General features: G+C 50.6%; 2 protein-coding genes and 1 non-coding gene across 5 annotated transcripts in view; 2 read left to right on the top strand and 1 right to left on the bottom strand.

The window, feature by feature from the left end:
• The first annotated feature begins 9203 nt into the window (after positions 1 to 9203).
• Positions 9204 to 17300, top strand: LOC116574973 (translation initiation factor IF-2-like). The gene is made up of 3 exons (XM_032316010.1): positions 9204 to 9222; positions 10133 to 11135; positions 17128 to 17300. The coding sequence occupies exons 1-2, from the start codon at positions 9204 to 9206 to the stop codon at positions 11068 to 11070; spliced, it is 957 nt and encodes a 318-aa protein (XP_032171901.1). The 3' UTR covers positions 11071 to 11135; positions 17128 to 17300.
• TRNAM-CAU lies at positions 10088 to 10160 on the top strand. The gene has a single exon. It is a non-coding gene; the product is annotated as a tRNA-Met (tRNA).
• Positions 15207 to 19865, bottom strand: part of TBC1D31 (TBC1 domain family member 31) — a 67689-nt gene continuing 63030 nt past the window's right edge. For 2 of the 3 annotated variants that reach the window (XM_032315608.1, XM_032315610.1), the window contains 2 exons: positions 17294 to 17389; positions 15207 to 15589 (listed from right to left, as the gene is read on the bottom strand). In XM_032315608.1, the coding sequence (XP_032171499.1) occupies positions 15456 to 15589; positions 17294 to 17389 (230 nt within the window). In that variant the 3' untranslated portion in view covers positions 15207 to 15455. The remainder of the gene's footprint in view (positions 15590 to 17293; positions 17390 to 19865) is intronic. The other variant, XM_032315609.1, reaches the window with a different exon arrangement.

Below are 19865 nucleotides of genomic sequence, written 5' to 3'. Positions count from 1 at the left end.
ACGGGAAAATGCAATCGCCTTATTTGTGTATTCGTTTTCCTACTTAATAGCTCTCTCTTTCTGTCTTTTTTTTTTTTTTTTTTAAGATTTTATTTTATTATTTATTTATTTAATGTATTTATTGATTCATTTGGCGGGGGAGGAGCAGAGGAGGGACCCGCAGACTCCCCGCTGAACGTGGAGCCCGAGGACCCGGGGCGGGATGCCGGCTCAGTTCCGGGCTCTGAGATCATGATCCTGAGCTGAAATCAAGAGTTGGATGCTTAACCGATTGAGCCGCCCAGGAGCCCCTACTTCATACCGTTTAATGAGGGAGGAAGCTCATGGACCACTTTGATCCCAGGGCCTCTTACCAGCCGTTGGTAAGCATTTGCCGAGTGAAATATTTGGTCCTTTCCAGCAGCCCTTAGCTTGCCCCAGAGTGAACGTACTAGCACCAGCCACTTCTGTGGCTCAAGTTGGGGGTATTCTTCCTGCATGTATGCCCTCCCTGCCAACACTTGCTACCTCTTTCACGGAGAAAAGCAGTGTTCTAGAAGATTCCGGCTTGAACCATTCCCTGCCCCCCCACCCCCGCCTCTTGTGACTTAAGGTTGTACAGATGAATGAGCTCACCATGGCCAGTTCCCTGCTTCCCTTCAATGAAGCAAAGACCTGCTCTGCTATGAGTGTGTGCATGTCTGTGTATTAAGTGGGGACCGTTTCTCTGAATAGAAGGAACCACAGACTCAGAGGTAGATCATTGATTCCTCAAACACTGACCACGTGTCTACCATGTTTTTTTCTTTAAAAAAAAAAATATTTTATTTATTTGACAGAGAGAGATCACAAGTAGGCAGAGAGGCAGGCAGAGAGAGAGAGAGAGGGAAGCAGGCTCCCCAATGAGCCAAGAGCCTGATGCAGGACTTGATCCCAGGACCCCAAGATCATGACCTGAGCCGATGGCAGAGGCTTTAACCCACTGAACCACCCAGGCACCCTACCGTGTCCTTCTGTCTGTCTGTATGAAGAGCAGGAAGAAGCCTGGACCTCCAAGTCTGCTTTGTAATCAGACTTTCTCCCTTTGGCTATCAGACTGTCACCTAAAGTAGTTAGTTGGAGCCTCTAAGCCTTAAAGTAGGAGCCAGATGGCACAACAAGGTAGTTGTGCAACTTCAGGCTCAAAAGCTATGTTTGAAATCCAGGTGCAGGAGTAGATTTTAGTGATACGATTTGAAAACATTAGTATTTAAGGAGCCCAGGCCCTGCCTTGATGCCTGGCCACTGCAGGTAGGAACCATGACGCCCATTAGCCCTGTGACCAAGGGGGTCTCATGCCTCTGTGTCTTAACACCAGTTGGGGTGCCGGGAAGCACCCTGGAACCCCTGTCCCTGCCATTGTATCTGTTGGATCCGTAGGCAAAACCACTGTCCTGATCTAGGTGTGACCCACCTGCTGGGAGCCCCATGGCTGCTGGGACCACACCCTTCCCCACCTGTCTCACGGAGGGCGGGGGCGGGTAGAACAGGAGGGCCCTGAGAGGTGAGCGCTGTCACCCTTTCCTGTCCTCCGGCTAGGGGACCTCGCCACCCGCCTCACCTCGTATGTGAGGAGAGGCCAGTGGATCTTGGAGTCCACTCCTGGCCAGGCCACGGAAAGGCCACTTGGTTATTAAACCTGATCCTGCCCGCATTTGGAACTAATAAACAGGTCTCTCATGAGACTAAAAGGTGGGGATGTAGAAATGATCCAGCCGGAGTCCCTGCCCTCCAGGAAAGACAAGTAATTACTGCAGCATGTGAGACGCGTCCCCCCCTCAGCAAACCCTGGAGGACCCACCCCGCGCTCTGCTCGGCCTACGGCAGACCCTGTCACGGAGGTGCTGACAGTCCACCAGAAAGACAGCAAAGGAGAAGTCACGACGTCAAATTAGGATGAGCATTAAGGTCAAGGGAGCCAAGAGAAGGCAGATCAGAGAGGCCTGACCTAGCCCAGGGCTCAGGAGGCCTCTCTTGGGTCACAGCCAAGTGCAGGTGGCCACCAGCAGGACGGGTAGGAACCAGCTGGGGGAGGGGAGAGGGAATGGGCACCCAGGTCCCACAGAGGTTGTGTGGAGGGTGGTGAGGGGAGGGGACAGAGGAACTCCAAAGCTCAGGCCTCTGGGGGCACAGGAGGACTTCCACAGGGTAAAGTCTGAGGAAAACCCTCCTCCGGCCCCACATTCCGGCCTCTTTCAGCCTCCCCTCCAGCTGCCCAGCTGGCTGTGCCCTCGCTCCTGGCTTGTCACAGTAGAATAATGAAATGGGACACGAGGGCCTGCAGCCAGCTACTGAGTTTTGGCTGGGAAGGGGCCAGGCCTGCTGCTTCCCCAGAGTGCCACAGGCGAACTTACCAGAAATGGCGGCCTTCTCCCCAGCGTCCTTCCTTCCCTGATGGCCTTTCCTCTCACTCAGCCTTCTACATGGCGCTATATATATATGTGTATATATACATATAGATGAAATTTTTAATTTAATTTTATTTTTTAAAATATTTTTATTCATTTATTTGACAGAGAGAGACATAGTGAGAGGGCACAAGCAGGGGGAATGGGAGAGGGAGAAGCAGGCCTCCCGCTGAGCGGGGAGCCTGATGCGGGAATTCGATCCCAGGACCCTGGATCATGACCTGAGCGGAAAATAGTTGCTGAACGACTGAGCCACCCCTATTTTATTTTATTTTCAAAGCAGAGAGAGCTGGAAAGGAGATGAGACTCACAATGAGCATGGGCCCTGGAAGCCGCTCACCCTGACCTCCCTCTGGCTGGAGCAGTGACCGGAGAGCTGTTTGAGGAAAGAGAGGCTGCGGGCTGCGGGCTGTGGTCAGGTCAGAGGCGGCTCACCATGTGCTTGTGACCCTGCCAAACAGATGGAGTCAGCGGCCCGTGGGTGGCATGGAAGTGCAGGGAGAGGTCAGCGCGAGAAGAGACGCCCCAGCTCCTAACAGCCGGGAGCGCCCTGGTGCAGACCGATCCCGGAGCTTCTGGTCTTCAACCTCAGGTAAATGGAAAATTCAGGAAAATTCTAGATGTGCTCCCTTGGGAGAGACACAGCAAATCCACCAGAACCCAGGACGGAACGAAGTGGCCGTCCACAAGCTCCTCAGACGTCGCCTGTCAAACACACGCACGAGAATGTTTACTACAGCAGTTGTTACTGACGGGCGAGGATGAGCTGTTCCAGAATCAGAAGACTAGAGCAGCTGGGGCTGCCGCCACAAAGTACCACAGACGGGGTGGCTGGGACAACAGACACTGCGTCTGTCACGTTCTGGAGGCCGGAAGTCTGAGGCCAAGGTGTGGGCAGGGCGTTTCTCGGAGGCCTCTCTCCCTGGCTTGTCCATGGCCATCTTCTCCCTGTGCCCTCACATGGTCTCCCCCTTGTGTGTGTCCAGCCTGATCTCCCCTTCTCAGGGACACTCCGCTATAGTTACAAAGAACAGGAAGATCTATCTGTGTTGGCAGGAAAAATAGTTCCAGGCTTGCTCTTAGTCATAGGACAATAGGACACTGATATGGATGGTCGCCCTCCGGAGAGGGAACAGATTGGGCCCCAGAGTGGGACGAGGGGGATTTTCTTTACTTGTTTGCAGACTGGTTCACCCCATCCCTTGCCCTGGCTTTGAACTCTCCCACTGCGGGCCAAGTCTCTTTCCCTACCCCATGGACGTTGAACTTGGCCAGGGGCCTTGGTTGGCCCAGTGGAATTCTGATGGAGGTACCCAGAGCAGAGGCTTTAAATGTGCTTGTTTAGCATAGCTTCACCTCCCGGGCTGCCATGACCCTCAGTGAGAAGAATATAGGCCAGAAATGGCTGATCCCAGGAGAATGTGGAGACAACCATGAGCAGAGGTGAATTCAACCCCCGCCTGGAGCTAGCAGCCCACACACCCATGAGCAAGAAAAATACATGCTTACCTTGAAAACATTCTGCTGAGCACCGTGAGCCAGACCCAAAGGGACAAATGTACGATTCCATGTATGTGAACGTCTGGAATAGGCAAATCCATAGATTGTAGATTAGAGGCTACGGGGAGTGGGAAGGGGATAAGGAGCTATTGCTTAATGGGTACAGTTTCTGCTTGGTGTGAGGCAAAGGTTCTGGAAACTGTTAGTTAAGATGATTGCCTGACATCGTAAATGAACCTAGTGCCCCTGAATTACATACTGTGATTGGTTGATATGGTGTATTTTGTGTAATATCTGTCACCACAATTTAAAAAATAATGTAAAAGAGCAAAACCATTGGATTTAACACACTGGGTCATGAATTGGTATCGTGTGTGAACGGCATTTCAGTACAATTATTTTTAAACATGATAAATATATACTTGGGGGAGCCTGGGTGGCTCAGTGGGTTAAAGCCTCTGCCTTTGGCTCAGGCCATGATCCCAGGGTTCTGGGATCGAGCCCCCAATCTGGCTCTCTGCTCTGCAGGGAGCCTGCTTCCCTTCCTCTCTCTCTGCCTACTTGTGATCTCTCTCTCTGTAAATAAATAAATAAAATCTTAAAAAAAAAAAGAAATAAATAAAAATACATACTTGTTTAAGCCATTGGGTGTTAAATGTTTTGTGAAAGCAGCGGGAGTCTGGCAATTTTTGACGGAGAGGGTATGTATGTGCATATGTTTTCTATACTGAGCACGTATTATTTCCATAATACAAAGGATGCAAAATCAGCATGTATTGGGTTCCACCTAAACAGGCCCCTCTTTCTTGTTTTCTTGCCTTGGTGGTGGCACCAGAATGTTTCTGGACATTATTCATCCTGATTTGGAGTGACTCTTGGTTTCTCTCTTTGTCCTTGGCTGTAAACCAAATCCAAGTCCTGGCTGTTCCTGGAGAACTTGTCTCTGTTGGCTCCTTAATCTCGGTCTCCAGAGCCATCTCCTGGGTCTGGATCATCTGTCTGCTTCCCTGGGTGGCCTCCCTGCCTGGGTCCATCCAGGCTGTGGGAGAGCAGTAATTTGCAACACACTTAATCACGCAAATGTTCCATCCTGTGAAATGGGTTTACGACAGCCTCTACCTCCTGTCCGTACCCCCAGGGGTGTGTGAAGAGGTCCTAAAGCTGACCAGCTGGAAGAGGGGCAGGCCACTGTTCCTTCCCCATCTGCCCTCTCCCATCTCTTCTTCCTCCACTTTTAGGATCCTACTACTAGGCGGGTATGGAAACTTCTAGAACCACCAGCAATGGGAATGTTCCATTCAACATCACTTAGAAGCTGAGAAAGCTGAAGATTCTAATGACTAATTATTGGGGCTTCCAATTCAAAACACTGCTAGATGGATGAAAATTAATTTTAAAGTGCTTTTTAGGCTAGAACTTGAAACGTGCTGAAGGTATTGAGTTCTGGTGCTGAACCAAAACTATCTCTGCCCTTTTTTCTTCTTTATGTGAACAGTTTCTCAACTTTCATGTCTGTAAATACGAAAAATAGGAATAAAACTAATGTTGAACCCTATCTTATTCTAGCAAAAAGTAATAATCCTATACTCTATATGAACAATATAGGATTAGAACATTGCATCCGGGGCGCCTGTGGGGCTCAGTTGGTTAAGCATCCGCCTTTGGCTGAGACCATGATCCCATGGTTTTGGGATTGAGTCCCTATGGGCTCCCTTCTTGTTTCACTCGCGTGGGGTCCTGCCTCCCCTGCAACCAGCGGTCCCAACTTGAGCAGGTCCCCTCCTCGCCCTCAGTTTGAGTTTGCCCACCTGTGAGTGAAGGACAGGGCGGTACCGAGCCCTCCTGGTTGCTCCAGGAGTAAGTGAGCGGCCGCAGAGGAAGTGTACAGCCGGGAGGGAACAGCACCCACTATCCACCCAAGGGGGGCGTCGTGGGGAAGGAAGTGGATGAGGAAGGAACTGGGGATCCGATTCTTGCAGAGGGGGGTGTTGGGTCCGTAATCAAAGGAGCGAAGGTCAAGCAAATCTTTATTTCACGCCAAGAATCAAGAATCAAACCTAGCGGCTGGGGCTGTCTCTTGCAAAGAGGCGACCTCTCCCTGCCTTACAGACTAGCTTTTAAGGCCAAAGGCCATGTGGTTGGGCCTGGCCATGCACAGGTGGCCAATGAGATTGTAACACACAGAGAAAGCTGCACAGTCATGCTAGGTCACACATAAGTGACCAATTGAATCGCAATTTACCCTATAGTAGATATTTGAACGAGCCTATCACCTTGGTCAGAATTGGTGCCCAAAAGGGCCCCCAAAGGGCAGGGCCCATACTCCTTGGTAGTTAGGGAGACAGTATGCGCCCCCACAGATTGGACACCTCCACCCCTGGCCTGACCCACCCTTGTATTTGGGCTTTGTTACCTGGGACTGGTTTCCCAGACTTGTTTTTAAGTTCCTTGGGGTGGAGGGCAGGGTCAGTTTAAGTTTTCCTGCATAAACAACAAAATCACTGTTTGACTGATGGAGCTGCTCTGGCTAAAGACGCCCTTACAGGGGTGACGGTTTAGCTGGCTGAAGAAAGGCAAGGAAGAGATCCCTGTCCCTGACAAGGTGCTTGGGGGTGGAAAAGGCAGGCCCCGCCTGGAGAACAGCCGGTCCAAAGGGCCGAGAGGTGGAAAGGGCTTGTCTGGGGATCCCCTCCGCGGCCACCACTTGAGGCCCTGTGGGTCCTCGGCCATCATCACTGCGTCTGCGACCCTGGTGGGCAGGTGACACTGACCACCCCTTACTCCAGACGCAGTCCGGACACAGGCAGTCAAGGTTTCCCTGTGCAGCATCCGAGAGCGGCGGGGTGGGGGGTTCGGCACCCGCCCGGGTTCTGCTGGCCCTGGGCCTCATGGAGGCAGGGAGGAAGCAGGTTGGGCCTCCCAGCTCGGACTCGCTCAGAAAAGTCTTTGAAAACTTGTGGCACACGTGTTTAAAACATGAAGATATTTTATTGAGTGGAACCTGGGCCCGCTCCTCCCTCCGACCCCGGACCCCCGCCCCTGTGCTCCGCTCCCCTAAGTAGGTTTGGATGCGGATGATGCGGTCCCCCGCGTGGGGGGCCAGCGCGCGGTCGTGGCGCGGCGTCCGAGCCTGACCAAATGGCCCCGCCCCTCCCTCCCCGCGTCCGCTCCCCTTCCCCCCGCCCTAGTTCCCGGGCTGCGGGCCCACGGGCCCAGGGAAACTCGAGAGCCAAACCGACCGGCCCGCCTTCCAGCGTCAGGACAAACGCACCAGCCTGGGTGACGGCGGGGACCGCCGGGCCAAGCGCCCCCTGGCGGCCGTCCGGGTGGACCGCGCGGGAGCCCAGCGCAGGGCTGCCCCTCGCTCTCTCTTCTCCTTCCTTCCCCTTCTCTCCACCTTTCCTTCTCCCTCTCCTTCATCTTCACCCTCCCCTCCTCACTCTCCTCCGCCTTCCTCGCCTCTGCTTCCTTCCTTCTCCGCCCTTCCTTGTTCCTGCAGTTTTGGGTCTTTTAGGTTAATTGATTCAAAATTTTAAATAGGGAATACATGAACATTGTTCAAATATCTTATTTTCAACTACTCGAAGGTATACTGTGAAAAGTCTTCATCCCGGAAGAACTCCCGACAAATCCCCAAACTGAGGGTCAGTCTATAAAATATCTGACCGTCCTCCTCCAAGCCGTCAAGGTCATCGAAAACAAGGCAAGTCTGAGAAACTAACCCAGCCAGAAGCAGCCTAAGGAGGAGGCACGGGAGGATCCCATTATAAACGTGGGATCCTGCAAGGGATCCTGGAACAGAAAAAGGACCTTTGGGGAAAATTAGGGAAATCTGAATCCGGAGGGACTCCAGGCAATACTAGATCAGCACTGGTTCATTAATTGTAGCCAACATACCCCACTAATGCCGGGTGTTAGTAATAGGGGAAACTGGGGGTGGTCTTTATGGGAATTCTACTGTCTACGATTTCTCTTTAAATCTAAAACTGCTAACGTAATAGTTCACTTTTTGGAAAGTCTTCATCCCATCCTTGCCTTCAACCATGCAGTTTCCACCTCTCCCGGCACGTATTAATCATTGATCTTGGTCGTCTGTGTGTCCTTTCAGAGATTTAACGTGCAAACACGAGCAACTATGAACACTCTTGCCCCCCTTCATACAGTAATGGCAGCCCACCCCACACCCGGTTCTGCCCTTGCTTTCTTCAGTCGTTTCATATCAGGCATGGAGTCTGCCCTGTTCTTCTTTTCATTCTGGAGGGACCCTCATTCCTCTGGCCACTTCCCTGTTCATGGACTTGGGAGCTTTCCAAGATTTTTGCAGTTCTAACATGACTTGAGGGCATAACCCTGGAGGGGGGAGAGTTTGTCCGTTGACCTGCGGGGACTCAGGAGAGAGTCATTTGTAACTGTAGTCGACAGGGACCCCATAAAGGTTCCTCTGAGTTGTGTGTGTGTTGGGGGCTTCCCTCTCTGTCCCCTCTGCCCCATCCTGCAGCCGCGGGCTGTCCTGGGCCCCGGTGACCGCACCTGGAGCATAGCCCCTGTGAGGTACCCCCCCACCCCCGCCTCCCCGGGACCATGGGTGGGAGGACTGCGTGATCGTGGGGCTTCCACTGGGGAGGGTGAGGGTGGGGGAAGCTCCCCCAGGATCGTCTGCTCCACCCCGCGACCCCTCCTAAGGAGTCTTGAAGGTGCCCTTAGGAGTCGTCCCCCGCCCCCTCCCCCGTGCTGCCACCCCAGCCTCCCCTGCCCAGGAGCTCGCCCTGTCTTTCCCCCTGTGGGTCGCGCTGACTTCCCACTCCAGGGGTCTTTCTCCAATATAGAGATCTTTCACCCACCCCACCTCTGACTTTCTCCCCCCCAACTCCCAGGAGTTCTGGTGCCCGCTCTGGAGATGATAATGGCATTTTCCCACCTCCTTACACTCGTGGCCATTCGTTCCCGTCCACATCCCACCGTAGCTCCCCAGTTCTGGGTGATTTAAACAACTCCTCCCGCAACATTTTATAACGACAAATTTCAGGAAAATAGAAAACATTGAAAGACTTGTGCAGTGCGCGTCAGTGTGCCCCGCGCCTGGATCGACCTGAACATCTCAGGGCCCCGAGGCCCGCGGGCCAGCAAACTGCTGGCTTCTCAAAAGCTTGGCAACCGTCGGGACACTCCCCCAAAGCCCTTCTGCAAGCCTGTCGCTGGCTGGAGTTCACTCTTCATTTACGTTTTTGAAGGTAAAATTGACACCCAGAGAAATACACAGATGTTAAGTGAGCCGTGATGTGGCTGATTTTAGACGGTACGTGGGAGAGTGTTTTCTAGTTTAATAGTAATGTGTTTATTTTAACCTGTGTTGAAAACAAACCAACCCACCCACTACCATTTTCCATGCATGGTAGTGACATAGTTTCCCTTAACAAGGAAGGTAGTAAATGAGCTGCTGTGAAGGACTGGGGGTTGGGGGAAGGATGGGGTGGGGGGCTTCCAAGGTGCTGAGGCTGTTTCCCGAGCTGCTCTCGCTTCGGAGAGTGGCCTCGGCCTGCGGAGCTCCCGGCCGCGGGCAAACTTGGGGCGCCGGGGGGGCGGGGCCCCGGCTGGATCCGGGGTCCGCGGTGGGGGCCGGAAAGGCGGGCGTGTGTGCTTGCCTGGATGTGTGTGTTTTTCTTTCTTTCTTCTCTTTCTTTCCTCTTCCTTTCTTTCTTTTTCTTTTCTCTCTCCCTCTTTTTTTTTTTAATGTGTGTATTTTCAAATCATTATGCACCTGCGCCTCCGCTCCAACCCTTGGGGGCTGGGGATGTCCCGGTGAACACCCAGCACAGGGCCGGGAATACAGCAGGTGCCAGTGAGTGTTTCTCGAGATCCCGAGTATGCAAACGCTTTGACGCACTATTTAAAAAATAAGACAGTACAGAAGCAGGAAGAATCCCACTTCTCCGTGTCCTCTCTACTCAGCCCAGTGGGGTCAAGCAAACCCCAGTGTTTGCTGACAGTCCAGCAAGCAGAGGAAGACTCGAGAGCCGGCGGGAGGTGATCTGCGCTCGCCTTGGCGCTCGCGTCTGGGAACTCAGAGCAGACAGAAATGAAGCCGCCGTTTCTCGTCTGAGCATGCGCACCGGGCCCCAGCACTAGCTTCATTATCCTCCGGCGGAAACAGTGGAGTAGGTGCCTCGTTAGCGCAGTAGGTAGCGCGTCAGTCTCATAATCTGAAGGTCGTGAGTTCGATCCTCACACGGGGCACAATACTTTTGTTGGCTCTACGTCTCCACTCCAGCCAGAACGACGGATTTTATTTGCCCCCGGGTGCACAGGGAGACCCCGGAGTCCGCGCTTTTCCGCAAAGGGGTTTCCGGGGCGACGCTGGGCTCGCCTCGCCTGCGGGAAAAACCGGTCCTCGCACGCTGTCAAGTCTCCCTTCTGTGTTCCGCGCCCTGGACTGAGGACTGGAAGGAAGACCGAGGCGCGACGACAGGGGGGGACACACGCGGCACACAGGCCGCGACCCCGTAAGCCGCTGACAAAGAACCGCAGCTTCCCCAGGGCGCAGTACCCCTGCCACCCCGCCCTCCCGGGTCGCTCCGCCCTGGCCCCGGAGGCAGGGCCGTCGTGCGCGGTCAGGCGGCGGAGGGCCCTGAGCACCACGGGGCAACGTGGGCGTGCGGCGCTGGGAGGCGGCGGGATCCGAGGGGGCAGGGGAGGGGGGTCGGGAGCGCTCCTAGCAGGGGTGTCGACGGCCGCCGGCCGGGCGGGACCGGGGGCCCTGCTGCCACTGCGGCCGAAGCAGGTGCACCGGCCACCGCGGTGGTCCCCGACGGTTCCTGCGCGGCCAACCGATGGCGATGCGCTGGCTGTGATCGCCTTCATCCTGCAGCCGTCTGATGCGGCACGAATCTCTGCAGTTCCCCGACGGTGCGAGAGTACTTCCACTGACCTGACAGGGAGCACCTTCCCGAGGCTCTCCCGGCCCTCTCTCTGCCATAAGGCCCCTTACTCAACGCGTCGTGGTGCCAGCGCGGAGACCCTGCCGTCTGCCAGCCAGGCTGGGCCCGGTGATGGTTCAGGTACTCGGAAACCAACCACAGCCGGCTTCACGGCCCTGCCTCCGCTGGGACTCCAGCTCGGCCCCAAACCCACCACCTGCCGCCGTTAGCCTTGACTTCGGGGGACACGGCCAGTGTCTCGGAGCCCCTGGAAGGGCTGGGGCCAGTCCCTCAGGTGAACGGCAGCAGGTCCCTTTGGGAAGACTTGGGGGTTACTTATAGCATAATACGTGGCACTCGCTGTTTCAGGATCCTTCCTGGGGCGGGGTGTGGGGGAGCAGGGGGACCTGGCCTTGCCTTGGGTCAGGAGGCTTTGGATCTGGAAATAAGTTTAGGTCTGAAAAGGGCGGCAGGCATGGCTCTCCACTGTGGTGACTCAAGGCAGGTTTTCAGCCCCAGATCGGGACGCTTTCCTGTTACCTGCATCGAGCCACATTTTAGGAGAGGCCAACTGCTTCGTTCTTAGGGACCACATCATCCATGACCCACAGCCCCCGGCCCCCACTACTACTGCTTCTCCTCTGCCCACGACTCCAAATGATTTGTCCTTGGTAGCAGATCGCTACGGAACCCCCTCAACTCCCCTGAAATCAGGGGGCCTGTCAGCAGAGGCATCTGGCACTGTCTCACCCACAGAACCACCACCGAGCTTTTCAAGTTGGCAGATCCTTTCTGCACTCGGTCCTTCTGGAGGGGAGCATCTTCCAGAGCCCATGAGCGACAAGTTCCTACGTGATCCACCCACGCCTGCGTTCCTACCTTCCTAGCCTTCTGGATACCTTCATCTACATCATGCCAGGCAACCTTTGGCGTCTGAACGCGATTATAAAGACACCCACACTGCGTCCACATTTCTGTGTCAGCAGGGTAAACTGAGAGCAGCGGTGACCCACGGGGCTCCTGGAGCCCTTCCCCCGGGCGCAGGATGCCAAAGTGGCAGTAGGGGGCGCCGGAGGACGGCCAGGAGGAATGGGCCTTCTCCTCTCCTTCCCAAGGTGCTGTTTTGCTCCCCTGGCTCCTGCTTCCCTGTGGTCAGCGGGAGTGTGTGGGGACAGCCAGTGCTACTGCCCCGGCTGTGTGCCCAGAGTGCACAGTCTCGTAGCGACTTCACGGCCTCTGCCGATGGCCGCGTTGTCACAATCCTCCCATCACAGGGAACGTTCCAGGTCAGATGCCAGCGGCAACATCCCACCCACTCTGGGCACCTGCCTTCCAGCCTTGTTTTGCCCCCATGGGGCCCGCAGGGCGGTTTCCCATGGCCCTGTGACCAGGACAGTGCAGAGCCACCCTGACCACACTCAGGGGCGGCTGCGCTGCCTCCCCATGCCCTCCCACCCCGCAGTCTTGGATTGTCTGTGCCCCGGACACGGACTAACTCTGGTCTTGGCAATCCATAGAACTTCTCCCACCAGGGCTAAACCAGAGCCTTGCGGAGGGAGGAGCCTCCTTTCCCAGTCAGTCCTTTCCTCTCCTTCTGTCCCAGGGACCCTGTAGAACACTCTGGACATCTTTAACTTCCTCTCCTATCACTGTTGAGTAACTCACCTAGGACCTGAAGCTTTTCCTGTTCAAACTGCCCTGTGGTTTGTCTCCTGGCTGGGTCTAGACCTGAACCCCAGCAGCTGTGCCGAGTGCACCCCTGCTGGCATATGAAGCCATTGGTGGCGCTTGTTGTCACCACTGCTGCTGTACTGGTCAATACGGAATCACTGTGGAAAGGCCTTTAGCAAATGCTCCACTCTTCCTCAAAATCAGAGAATTCATACTGGAGAAAAACCATATGAATGTAATAAATCTGAAAAGGCCTTAAACCAAGTTAATAATTTATTCAACACCACTGAATTCATACTGGACAGAAACTCTGAAGTGTAGCCAATGTGGAGAATCCAGCTGAAGCCCCAAATTTATCCAACATAGATCACTTCATACCAGAGAGAAACCTTATAGATGTAATAAATATGAAAAGGCCTTTAGGAACCTCTCTGCTTTAACAAGCTCAAGGAAGTTCTTGAGAGAAACTTCAAGAATGGATATCTGGAGCGGGAAGAAATTTTAGCTAAGCTCAAGCTTTCAAGTCCCAGAGAATTTAGATTATAAAGACATTGGGGTTAAGTTGAAGATAGTCGAGAAGCAGACAGAGAGCATCAGAAATGTAGTTCAGGTATTACGTGTGACAGCATCTGAAAATGCCCAATGTCTGAAATCCGTGACGGCAGTGACATGATCAACATTGTTCCTGGGAGAACTAGTCAGAGAAGACTGAGGAATTCACAGAAGAGCTTCATCTGGTTGAGAGTATGTGTAACTGTCACTGGGTAAATGGAAACTTATTTATTTTTTTAAAAGATTTTATTTATTTATTTGACAGAGATCACAAGTAGGCAGAGAGGCAGGCAGGGGGGTGGGGGTGGGGTGGGGTGGAGGCTGGGAAGCAGGCTCCCTGCTGAGCTGAGAGCCCGATGCAGGGCTTGATCCCAGGACCCTGAGATCGTGACCTGAGCCAAAGGCAGAGGCTTTAACCCACTGAGCCACCCAGGCGCTTAAAAAATGAAATACTGTGGGGCACCTGGGTGGGTCAGTAGGTTAAAGCCTCTGCCTTCGGCTCAGGTCACCATCTCAGGGTCCTGGAATCGAGCCCTGCATCGGGCTCTCAGATCAGCAGGGAGTCTGCTTCCTCCTCTCTCTCTGCCTGCCTGTCTGCTTACTTGTGATCTCTCTCTGTCAAATAAATTAAAAAATCTTTTTTTCTTAATAAAGATTTTTATTTATTTGTTAGAGAGAGAGAGAGAGATACAGAGCGCAAGCACAGGCAGACAGAGTGGCAGGCTAGAGGCAGAGGGAGAAGCAGGCTCCCTGCCAAGCAAGGAGCCCGATGTGGGACTCGATCCCAGGACGCTGGGATCATGACCTGAGCCGAAGGCAGCCGCTTAACCAACTGAGCCACCCAGGCGTCCCTAAATAAAAAAATCTTAAAAAAAAAAAAATACTGCAACACCATGAAAGAGGTGTGTGCATTTGCAAAACCAGGCTGAGTAGGTGTGCATCCTGGTAAAAAGGGGACCTGAGGTAGAGGTGAAAATCTGACTTTATGTAGCTGATTCTGGCTGGCAGGATCAGGATATTTTAGAATTCCAATCCTTTCAGGTGAGCAAGCAATTTTGAGTTCACCAATTTCGAGTTCACCCCGCTTTCCATTCTACCCTGTACATTTTATATCCTGTGACTTGCTGTTGCCAAACACGCACCAGCGTGGCCCATGAAGGCCTGTTTGCAGCTGCCTGAAAATGGACAGGAAAGTAGGCTGAGGAAAGTGCTCTTGGGAAACCAGTGCCTTGCATTAGCACTTTGCCTGCTGGACAAGAGAGCATTTTGCTTACTGCGAGTATTTGGTTTACTCTAGGATTATGCTTTGAAAAAAGAGTTTATGCTTTATGACCGCAGACACAAGAATTACTTCTATATATTATTGCATGCTCTACGTCAAGTACAGTAGTAGAATTTTACATTTTAATTTAATCCCCACATCAGGTCCCTGAGCTATTTCTACTCTCCTTTTAGAAATGGGATCAAGGAAGGTTCTGGAAATAATTATCCAAGATGATGAAGTTGTGAGTAGCCCTGCTGTGGAGCCGGGGCTGTGTGGGGAAGCAGAGACAGAGACGGCAATGTTCTGAGTAGGGTGGGCTCACTGGGGAAGAGGAGACCCGGCTGCTGAGTGACAGGGGGCTCCAGACACACAGTGGGGCTCTAGATGTCCTGCTGACTTCTCTCACTTCTGGCTGCACAGTTGTTGAGATGATTTCCTGTCTTTGTTTCTCCATTTACCTTTTTTCTTTTTTTAAGATTTTTATTTATTTGACAGACAGAGATCGCAAGTAGGCAGAGAGACAGGCAGAGAGAGGAGGAAGCAGGCTCCCTGCTGAGCAGAGAGCCCGATGTGGGGCTCGATCCCAGCACCCTGGGATCATGACCCGAGCCGAAGGCAGAGGCTTAACCCACTGAGCCACCCAGGCGCCCCTCCATTTACCTTTAAAATAAACCCTCGTCAACTCAAGTCAGAAGTTTATGCGGGTCCTTGCAAACTGAAAGAGTCTAACAAGCTTTAATAGCTTCAAACAAATTTTTCTTAAAGATTTTATTTATTTATTTGAGAGAGAGAGAGAGAGTATGAGAAGGGGGACAGTCAGAGGGAGAAGCAGAGTCCCCACTTAGCAGGGAGCCCATATAAGGGACTGGATCACAACCTGAGCCGAAGGCAGACGCTTAACCAACTGAGCCACCCAGGCGCCCCTAAGAGCTTAAAACCTTTTATTATGAAAAGTACAAGAAGCCATTTACAAGCCAAAAGCATCAGAATGAAATAGTACACATAATTTTTATACACACATTTTTTTCCTATACAAAAAGCTACCCTCTGTAGGGATATAAAATAAATAATCTAAAAATCAGTGTCACTGATTGCAAAATAGGTATCTCTCCGACTCTCTCAAGCCCTCTACGTGGCCAAAACATGAGGTGTCTGACATCTGTTGCGGGCCTGGGCGGTGAGTCTCTGGCGAAGAGTTCTTACTCTGTCCATAAGATCCCGCTCCGTGGTGTCCCACTGCATTCTTCTTTGATTTAAAGAAACTTCAAAAAAAAGAGTAAAATTAATAGTTTAATTTCCCGATGTTAGATACAGCATTTATTTTGAAGGTAAATACGTTGCCAAAATCCAATAATGAAATGAATATTTGAAAAGTCAAACATCTTGAACGAAAAAGCCTAACATCTTGTTTCCTACATTGTTCCAGTTACAAAGCCAAATACTTACTGGTAAAATTGAATGGAGACTATCAGAGAACTTAACTTGCTTTTGGTTATGTAGCACTTGTTTTTAATTTTGGGGGATATAGATAATTGTTTGAATCAGGAACAAATCATGTCCAAGAGAGGATGAGAGAGTTCTTTGCAACACTCAGTTCCCTCACTAGAATAAAGATCGTGAGAAAAAGCACTCCAAGTTGCCAAAATTAATATTTAGAAAAGTACACCAAGACTATTTTCCCAATGACTAAATAAAAATAAATAAATCAAATGGTTTCATAGTGGCCAACAGAGGGAGAGTCCAATTAAAATATTACAATGTGTCCAAGTGCAACAGACATTTCATACTGAGTTTGAGGGGCTAGTAAACACTGGAATCTGAAAAAAAAAAAAAAAAGGACCTTAAAAATACAATTCTTTCAAACTTAGTTACATATTCAAACAGCTCCAATTTCTGAAAACTGTATTTTCCTCCACAGGAATCCCACTTTTGTGTTTTGTTTTGCTGCTAAATACCTAAGCTTACCAAATGTCTTGACTTGATTTTCTAATTTAGAATTATCTAACTAAAAATTTAAGTTCTGACATGTCAGAATAAAGAACCGCTGAAAGTCCCGTGTACTTTCATTCAACTTATGCATGACTTTTGGTTTAATTCCCATTCTGACACAGAATCTATAGATGCATATAGAGCATGAGTCAGCAAAAATTTACAACACTGCAATCTCACGACTCGTTACTAGATATATTTCTTATAAAGCCTGTCTTCAGAGGACACTGTCTAAGACTGTTCTTCTAAAGGAACTCAAAAGATCTCGTTAAATTCTGTTTCTTCTATATGATAGTTTTGTTGAAAATGTTCCTTGTTCCCTCCCCCATTTTAAAAAGAAATCAAATACTTTATTGGGAAAACCTTCAGCTCCTTTATGGGCTAAAGCTGTGACTGTATTTCTGTATCAGGTCTCCACCTGGTCCCTTGCAAATAAAAACTTGCAGGGAAGCAAATGTTGGCCAATCAGCATGAAGCTGTTTGTCTTGGGCGGGTCTCCGGATAGTGGCCCCAGCCGTCCATCACAGCGCCCCCCACCCCCAGCAAACCCCTGTCTTCAGTGGCTTCTGGAAAGAGCCCAGTCCAGAAGAACATTCAGAAAATTCAAATACACAATAGCTTTGAAAACTAATGCTCAGATTTTCTTTCCACAAGGGTGTAAAACCTAGTTGTGAATATCATTACTTTAGCTAGTGACAGACTTGTGTAGGCACCTACAACTAGTATTAGAGAAAGGAAATCGCATCAGTGCCATCCATCTGGCAAATTTTCTCTACTTGGTTTCGGTCTAATCCGGTTTTTTTTTCCCCAGCTGGAAGAGCTGAGAACCCTGCTGTCTCCATTTCAGGATTTCCATTATCCCCACGCCCTGGGGAAATGGCATCAGAATGGCGCAAACACGATTCAAGCCACAGTCTTGCTTAGATGAAGGTGAAATTGTAAATGAGAGAAGAAACAGTGCTTGCTTATCAACTCACTGCATGTTGAAGAATCCATTTCCAAAATGTCATTTAGCTGTGAGGTTCGAGGCAGACAGCTGGAGGCGACCTGTCCGTTTTGGTCCCTGGACGCTGCTGTTGTAACAGGGAGGAGATGCAGAAGAGGTTTGGGAGTGAGTGGAGAGCCTTTCTGAATTCTAAATGGTCCCCAGGAAATGACATCTGCCAAGGATGAAAAGTCCCCAATTTCTATTCTGGGAAGAGCACTGTCCCCATTCTAAGGGCAGGGCAAGGGCAGTTATGAGCTGAAGTTTCGGTGACATATTTTAAAAACACCTTTAGCTAAAACAAAGAGCCAACAAACAAACAAACCACTCAAAAACAGAGATGTTAGGATAGAGATCCCAAATGTTTCTTGGACAAGATTATGAGAACTCCCCAGGGCCCACCCCTGGCAGCTACCAGCGGGCAGGGCCTCATGGCGCCAACAGAGAGCACGGGAGAACCAGCGAGAGGCAGGCTGCCCCTGCAAACTTCCAGAACAGCGGGCGGAGCAGGGTGCCTCCCCCCGTTCCTTGATCACTCGCATCTCAGAAGTTTTACTGGTCCCTCGGCTATGTTTTCACCGTTCCCCCAACTCCTATGGCTTTTCAGTGAAGACACCCAGGTCCTTTTTCCTATTTTTCAGCCCAGCTAGAGTCCTGACTGTTCTTTCTACTCCCATCACAGGGTCCGAGCTTCCAGGAGTCAGGCCCAGAATGAGTTACACTGACTTATTAAGATGCCTTTTCCCTGGTCTTAAGGGCTGCAGCTAATGGTTTTAACTCACAGTTTTAGCTCAATGAGTCATTAAGACTGTTTGGGGCTGATTACCAAATGACTAATTTGAATGGGTGTGAGGACATGGGATGTGAGAGTCATTGTCAAACATCTGAAGGGCTGTCCTGTGGCAGAGGTAGTACAAGTAATCTGCGTTTGCTCCAAAGAACTGTTTCTAATGAGGGAGTTAAAAAAGAAAAAAAAAAAAGGCATATTCAATTTTACGTTAGGAGACAGAGCTTGTAAATAAAATACTGGCAGAAGTGGAATCAGGTAGGGAGCTCACCAGCCCCGAACATCCCGGCAGAAGCGGGATAACCGGCATTCACTACACACACAGCTGATCTGATACTGGTTCTCCAGATCTTTCCACATTTGAGATCTCACTGTCCCTTGTCTATCATCTGTCCCCCAAAGCCGTCCTGCCCCTGGCTGTTTACTTCCTCTTCCGGAAGGCCATGGTGTGAACATCACTTCTCTTCTAGCACGGAATGGTTCCCTCTGCCAACAGCTGTGTTTCAAATACTGGCTGAGCAGAAAAATTTTAAAACAAAAACCCAGCTTCCTAGTTCCTATCCTAGATCTGCCAAAGTAATCCACTGTTGGGGAGGTCCTTAAAAGGGTTTTTAAAAAACAATCTGCAATTTACAAAAAAATAATAAATGCTAATAGTAACACATTTGAGTACATTAAGAATAAAGCAAAAATTCGAAGTTTCTTTCCTGTACTTATTGTACTGCAACTTATTCTTATTAATGTAATGTATTTTAAAGCCCCAAAGGTGATTCTTATTAGTTTAAATCAGTATTTATTTGCTGAATTTGTATTAAGAGTACAATTTTAAAAAGGTACAAACTAAAATTCTTCCGTTCTAACTCCAGGCACCGAGTTCTTTACCCAGGAGGTGAGCCCAACAGTAGAGTTTCCAGGTCATTCTGCTGGGTAGCCAGCATGGCAGACAGCACGTGGCCCACTTCCTGAGCCTGGCACTGAAGGTCCCTATCCTCTATCTTCTCCAGTAACATCTCTAAGTATCCTGTACATGAGCTCTCTCCAGCTGGTCTAACCATCCCCACGGCAGGCAACTTTCTTCCATTGATTATTACATCTAGCAAGTTCTGTCCTATATGAGCAGGGTTCATGGAGGCTGTGGTTGGGGAACCCACAAGAATCATAAAGGAAAATTCTGTGTGTCTATGTGCATGTGCATATTTCTGGGAAGAGTCTCAGAGACGCCCACAAACCATCAATGGCTAGAAAATGGTGCACTGGAACAAAATTAAAGACTACCTGGTCTATAATGTTGTCATTTTACAAATGAGGAAACTGAAGACCAGTCACCAATTCTGAATAAATCCGTGACTCTGGCCAACTTTACTTAAACGCCTATGTTCATTTACCATAAGTCTGGCACTAGGACTCGGGGCTCCTGCTACCTAGTCTGGGATCCCACACCACACCGTGAAATCCTCCCTCTGAAGTGTGCTCCCCGATGCTCCAAACCTGTTCGTTTTTTTTTTTTTTTTTTAAAGACCCAGTAATTAGAAACCTGGTCCCCACCTGGTAACAGCCATGTACTCATGTTTTCTTTTAAAGTAACAGTTTCACTGAGATAGAACCCACATGCCATAAAATTCACTCTTGAAAGTGTACAGTTCAGTGTTCTTAGTGTGTTCAGAGTTGCACGACCATCACCACTAACTCTAGAACATTTCCGTCACCCCAAGCTCCCCATCAGTAGTCACCCTCCCAACCCTGTGAGACTGCTAACCTACTATTTGTGTCTATGGAT

This window comes from Mustela erminea, chromosome 16 (genome assembly GCF_009829155.1).
Source record: "Mustela erminea isolate mMusErm1 chromosome 16, mMusErm1.Pri, whole genome shotgun sequence".
Lineage (NCBI taxonomy): Eukaryota > Metazoa > Chordata > Mammalia > Carnivora > Mustelidae > Mustela > Mustela erminea.
The sequence above is the reverse complement of the archived record's forward strand: the minus strand, read 5'-3'. Positions and strand labels throughout refer to the sequence as shown.